Source organism: Oryx dammah, unplaced genomic scaffold (genome assembly GCF_014754425.2).
Source record: "Oryx dammah isolate SB20612 unplaced genomic scaffold, SCBI_Odam_1.1 HiC_scaffold_2, whole genome shotgun sequence".
Lineage (NCBI taxonomy): Eukaryota > Metazoa > Chordata > Mammalia > Artiodactyla > Bovidae > Oryx > Oryx dammah.
Genome location: NW_024070186.1, coordinates 155,309,871 through 155,316,408, shown reverse-complemented (window position 1 = coordinate 155,316,408; position 6,538 = coordinate 155,309,871). Strand labels below are relative to the sequence as shown.

Genomic DNA, 6,538 nt, shown 5'->3' with positions numbered 1-6,538 from the left:
ACCGGAGCTGGAGGAGGAGGACGGCGGCGGGAGAGCGGGGTGTCGCGGGGCCCCTCCCCCTCAGCTGTCTCTCATCCCCGAGTGTTCCTCGCTGTGTGCCGCCGAGGGCAAGAGGGTCCCCAGTTCAGTCGCTCAGTCGTGTCCGACTCTTTGAACTGCAGCATGCCAGGCTTCCCTGTCCATCACCAACTCCCGGAGTTCACTCAAACTCATGTCCATTGAATCGGTGATGCCATCCAACCAGCTCATCCTCTGTCATTCCCTTCTCCTCCTGCCCTCAATCTTTCCCAGCATCAGGGTCTTTTCCAGTGAGTCAGCTGTTGCGTCAGGTGGCCAAAGTATTGGAGTTTCAGCTTCAGCATCATGAATATTCAGCACTGATTTCCTCTGCGATGGACTGGTTGGATCTCCTTGCAGTCCAAGTGACTCTCAAGATGTCTTCTCCAACACCAGTTCAAAAGCATCAATTCTTTGGCCCTCAGTTTTCTTTATAGTCCAACTCTCTCATCCATACGTGACTACTGGAAAAACCATAGCCTTGACTAGACAGACCTTTGTTGGCCAAGTAAATATGCTGTCTAGGTTTGTCATAGCTTTTCTTCCAAGGAGCAAACATCTTTTAATTTCATGGCTGCATTCCCCATCTGCAGTGATTGTGAAGCCCCCCAAAATAAAGTCTGTTACTGTTTCCACTGCTTCCCCATCTATTTGCCATGAAGTGATGGGACTGGATGCCGTGATTTTAGTTTTCTGAAAGTGAAAGAGTGAAGTCGCTCAGTTGTGTCCAACTCTGCAACCCCATGGACTGTAGCCTGCCAGGATCCTCTCTCCATGGGATTTTACAGGCAAGAATACTGGAGTGGGTTGCCATTTCCTTCTCCAGGAGATCTTTCCAACCCAGGGATTGAACCCAGGTCTCCCTCATTGTAGGCAGACATTTTACCATCTGAGCCACCAGGGAATGTTGAGCTTTAAGCCAACTTTTTCACTCTCCTCTTTCACTTTTATAAGAGGCTCTTTAGTTCTTCTTCACTTTCTGCCTTAAGTGTGGTGTCATCTACATATCTGAGGTTATTGATATTTTTCCTGGCAATCTTGATTACAGCTTTTGCTTCATCCAGTACAGCATTTCTCATGATATTCTCTGAATGTAAGTTAAATAAGCAGGGTGACAATATACAGCCTTGACATACTTTCCTGATTTGGAACCAGTCTGTGGTTGGAACCAGTCTGATGTGGGTCCTCAAAAGTTTCCAAATTTAGCCTTTATCTTCTCTGCCAAAAATGCATTCCTTTTCCTTTGGGGTAGTGGTAGGGTGACGGTTACTAGGTTCCCAGATTCCTTCATTCAACAAGTGCTTAGTAAACCAGAGTGGAATTTGAGCCCACTCCCAAGCGAGGGTGCAAAGTGGACAACCAAAATTCCAGGGTAGCAACAGGGAAGTTCACCCTTTTTTGGTTGAGGAAACTGAGGCAGGGGGAGATTAAGTGGTTGATTCAAGGAAATGTGTGAATTGGAGTGGCAAAATTGATATTTGAACCCAGGCAGTCTTGTGGAATCCCGTTGGGAGTGCAGAGGAAAGGACAAACTGAGGGACTGGGGAGTAGGGGGTTAGTTCTGTCAACAAGTTCTGCCCAGTTTTCCTGGAGAGAGTAACCGAAATAGCTTTGCTCTAAGCACTTTGCAGCTATTGTCTAAGAAAAGTCTTACAAGCCTATAAAAGACATGATGTGACTATAACCATTTCACAGATGAAGAAACGGAGACACAAACTGATTAAACTGTTCAGGGTTTTAAAGCCAGCAAGTGCCAGAGCTGGGACCTGAATCTGGGTAATCTGAACCTCGACTATCAGGGCAGCCACTGCCATGGGTTCCTTTTCAAATGGCTTCTGAGCTCTGCTGTAAAAAGTGAATGGGACTCAGTTTATATGGATCAACCGGAAAGAACTCTAAAAGCAGATGGGTGGCAAAGAAAACCAGCAACTTGTTGGAACTGGCGTTTTTTTAGTTGCCAGGTTGAATGTGGCAAGGCTGAGTTCAGTGGGAATTGATGCTGAAGTGACAAAGTGGAGCAGGTACCAGCGGCTGTAGACCTGAAATGCTGGTAAATATCGGGCATTTCTCCTAATCCCCCAAAGTAAAGTTGGCTGCTAACCATCTGTGTTGGCTCCAATATACTTTAGGTAATGATAATAAAACGTACTTAATTAGGGGAACCTAGATATTTTTCCCCTTAATTTGTTTTTCTGTGTCAAAGATAAACAAAGCTTGACACCAGCTGAAGTGTAAAGGATGGACTTTATTCAGTAACTATCACAATAGGGAAGAGAACCCAGCATGAACCAAGCTCGGTTTGTACAGAGGTAACTGAACATTTTAAAAGGAGAAGGAGGGGGACTTCCCTGATCTGATCCCTGGACCAGAAACGGATCCCACCTGCCTTTGGGGAACTGAGGCCACGGGCTGCAGTGAAAGGAGTCTGTGTGCTTCAACAAAGACCCCACACAGTCAAAATTAAAAAAAAAAAAAAAAAAAAAGATAGGAAGGGGTTGGACAGCAGCTACTTGAGCAAAGTCGGTGGAAATTATAAAAAGTGAAGGGGACTGGGTCAACCACGTCTGAATCTGTCAATAGACACTTACCTGGAGGAGAAACAAAGTTCAGCCTTTATGACTGGAGGCAGTGGTGCAAGTTAAAGCTGTTACCTCCTTGAATGCTAGCATACCAAAGAGACAAGGCAGTTCTGAGTGGTAAATGATTTATACCTCAAAGGAGGAGAAAAAGGATTTATAATAGAAAAGTTTCTAAAGTAAATGCTCTAGCAGGGATTCAGGGCTGATTTGCCTACCACCAGGTTTCGGCCTGAACAAATAGTACACTCTCCTGGCTCCTTCTTAAGTTTTCCTAGGCAGGCATCTTAAAGCAGGCCAGGATCTCCTTAGGGATGCAGGTAGTGTTTGTTCAAGTCTCTTAGTGTGGGGAGGTAGATGGTATCTTTTGTGCCAAGAGTCTGCAGGGTTTTTAGGCCTAGGTTGAGGTCAATTCAAGAAGAGGGTTCAAAGGAGCCTGACCAGGGTTTGGTCAAGGAGATAAATTTGGTCAGTCAGTAGAAACCTTGGATTCCTGTCTGGATCCAGATCCAAAGCTGAGATTTTGTTGCCCGAGTTGCTGCTCTGGTTGTTGTTCAGTTACACAGTCATGTCTAACTCTCTGTGACCCCATGGACTGCAGCATGCCAGGCTTCCCTGCCCTTCACTACTTCCTGGAGTTTGCTCAAACTCATGTCCATTGAATCAGTGATGCTTTCCATCTGCTGCTCTGGGCATGTTGATTAAAATGTTCTGGAGACTTCCCTGGCAGTCCAGTGGTTAAAAATATGCCTTCCAAACTACTCTCTTCTTTTGTAAATGTTTAACACAATTTTTCATAATAAAATTAAAAAAGAAAAAGAATCTACCTTCCAATGAGGGGACACAGATTTGATTGGGGAACTGGTGAGGGAACTAAGATCCCACATGCCGCAGGGCAACTAAGCTTGCATGCCGCAACTAAGACTGAATGCAACCAAAATAAATAAGCAAGTAAATTAATTAAAAAAAATTCTGTGTGGTTCAGCATTTCTGGGTTTCTCATCTAAGGAGAGAAACTACTCTTGCCATAAATGCTCTTGGAATATGGGTGGCTTTCCTCAACAGTGTATTTAATGCTTCTGTTAGCACAATCGAATGCTTGTTATTAGGAAACAGACCTACTGTATTTCACTCTAAAGAGACAAATCCTGTAATCCATATAAGATGCTGAAGAAGGACTCCTCTTTTCAATTTTGTCTCAGTGCTCTGAGACTTGAGGCTTTGTTCACAATGCCCTGTCTCTGCTGAGTAGATGGGGAGCTGGGGAAGGAGCAGAGTATAAGTGAGGGGGCATGAACTTCATGAGGCTACACCCCATATATCTGTCTTGCTGTTGACTTTCCCCTCTCAGCTGCTCTCTGGACCTTAACCCCAGTTAGGCAGGCCTTCTGTCCTGGCTCCTCCCACTTTGCGTTGGTCTCCATTATAACCCTGTCACATTATATCATCAGGATGTTCTGACTCCCTCTCTGTGTCTGCCTCCTTCTCTGCTGAGTGAGTTCCTCCAGCTCAGGGAGTCACATTCATCTGTATACTCCTGGTCTAGGCCATTGACCCAGAAAGTGAAAGTGAAAGTCGCTCAGTCATATTGACTCTTTGTGACCCCATGTACTATACAACCCATGGAATTCTCCAGGCAAGAATACTGGAGTGGGTAGCCATTCCCTTCTCCAGGGGATCTTCCCAACCCAGGGACTGAACCCAGTTCTCCTGCGTGACAGGCAGATTCTTTACCAGCTGAGCCACAGGGAAGCCATTGACCCAAGTAGACAGATAATAAATGGTACTTGATTGAATTAAGGAATGAAGTCACCTAATCTGTGAACTGGAGTTGCCTATCCATAAATGAAATGGTCTGACAAGGATTCTGTGATCTCCAAGGTGCCCTTTGGCCCTGACATTCTATAATATCATGACCCCCATGGTCAAAATATTAAGCAGTTACCGTCTAGCTCTTCAATAGACCTCAGTAATTCAGCCACTTTCCATATATTCATGAAAATAAATTTCTTGAAACATAAAATAAGTAACTGTAAACCAAGAAAATAAATTGAGTGAAAAGAATGAGTGGTTTATTAGGCAGTGTTTTCACATATTATTTTTTTTCTATAATAACAAGAACTTTTAAGTTAGTCTTCTGTAAAATTTAAAATGTTAATTAAAAATATCTTTTTGTTATACCAGGTAGTTCCTAAAGATTCTATTTATCTGGTGTGGATTCTGCCTTATGAAATGTTGGTTCTGTCTTCCAACTTCCAAATAAGCTCAATGCCAAGGAAGCAATACACATAAAGGAAACCTGTGGTTCTGTTCATTTGTCACTTCTGACTCCATATTCATGAATTAATAAATAAATGCTCCTACTTCAATATAGTAAGCAAGCGATAGATTTTTGAACCTCCATTTCTGAATAATACACCTTGGCTACTTATAAATTGAATCAGTCAAACATACAGAATAATATTTCACAAGGGAGACTATTCAGTGATTTGTTAATTTCTCCTTTCTATCCCCACTGCCACTGCCCAGGCACATTACTTCAAATTTGGTTTTATTTTCACTACTGACATTGATTAAAATGAAACTGACATTGCACAGAAAGGAAAAGAGGTCTTCGACATAAATTATTGCTCCATAGAGCAAATGTGAAGCATGAGATTGAAATGTCCTCTTAGCTGATCAACTACGGGATCTCGATGAAAATTATCAACAGAGAGTAAGGAACTTAGAGTTTTCGAAGCATGACAACTTGGGTTGACTCCGTAGAACCAGCATCTCTTCCTATTTGCATATCAGGCATTGACTCCATGCCTCCACCTCTGATCAAGGAGACATCGTGAGCGCTGCTGCACCTGTGTTCTCAAGGATGGTGGCCCTTGATTCTTCTAGGTTCACAATTTGACTTCTGTACTTCCCTTGCCAGTCCTCCACGATGTACTGGTGGTATGGGTCATTGGAGTGCTCTCGTCTCTTGGATTTCACCGTGCTCACCAGGATGGCTACAATGATGAAAGAGAACATTCCGATCATCACCATAAGGTACAAGATGACATAGTAGAAGTTCTCAGCATCAACCTTGGCTTGCAGGGCCTCTTGCTCAACCGTTGTGTTCCTGCGCCAGTTTTCCATGTAAGTGATAAAAATCCTTTTGAAGACATATTCCAGTGTCTGTGTCAGATTGGAGAGAGTTGGCATATTTCTGTCCTGCTGCAATTTAAATAAAATAGGCGAACAAGTTTAAGAAAATGAATTCTTTCTCTATTTGGCTACCTTAAGGAATGGAGGGAGGGGTAGACAAGGTTGGGGGGGTAATATTATTTCTTCTTTACCTGGCTGGTGATTAAATGCACATTTTATTATTCTTTATATTTTGCATGTTTTATGCAGCAGTTTTTCATGCACAGTGTCAGAGCACCTGACCTGCCTCTTGAGAAATCTGTATGCAGGTCAGGAAGCAACAGTTAGAACTGGACATGGAACAACAGACTGGTTCCAAATAGGAAAAGGAGTGTGTCAAGGCTGTATATTGTCACCCTGCTTACTTAATGTCTATGCAGAGTACATCATGAGAAACACTGGGCTGGAAGAAGCACAAGCTGGAATCAAGATTGCCGGGAGAAATATCAATAACCTCAGATACGCAAATGACACCACCCTTATGGCAGAAAGTGAAGAGGAGCTAAAAAGCCTCTTGATGAAAGTGAAAGAGGAGAATGAAAAAGTTGGCTTAAAGCTCAACATTCAGAAAATGAAGATCATGGCATCTGGTCCCATCACTTCATGGGAAATAGATGGGGAAACAGTGAAAAACAGTGTCAGACTTTAGTTTGGGGGCTCCAAAATCACTGCAGATGGTGATTGCAGCTATGAAATTAAAAGATGCTTACTCCTTGGAAGGAAATTTA

General features: G+C 43.2%; 1 protein-coding gene across 1 annotated transcript; it reads right to left on the bottom strand.

Moving 5' to 3' along the window:
- Positions 1 to 5,456: 5,456 nt before the first annotated feature.
- On the bottom strand, positions 5,457 to 5,828 carry KCNE2 (potassium voltage-gated channel subfamily E regulatory subunit 2). Its single transcript, XM_040228643.1, has one exon. The coding sequence runs from the start codon at positions 5,826 to 5,828 to the stop codon at positions 5,457 to 5,459; it is 372 nt and encodes a 123-aa protein (XP_040084577.1).
- Positions 5,829 to 6,538: the final 710 nt, after the last annotated feature.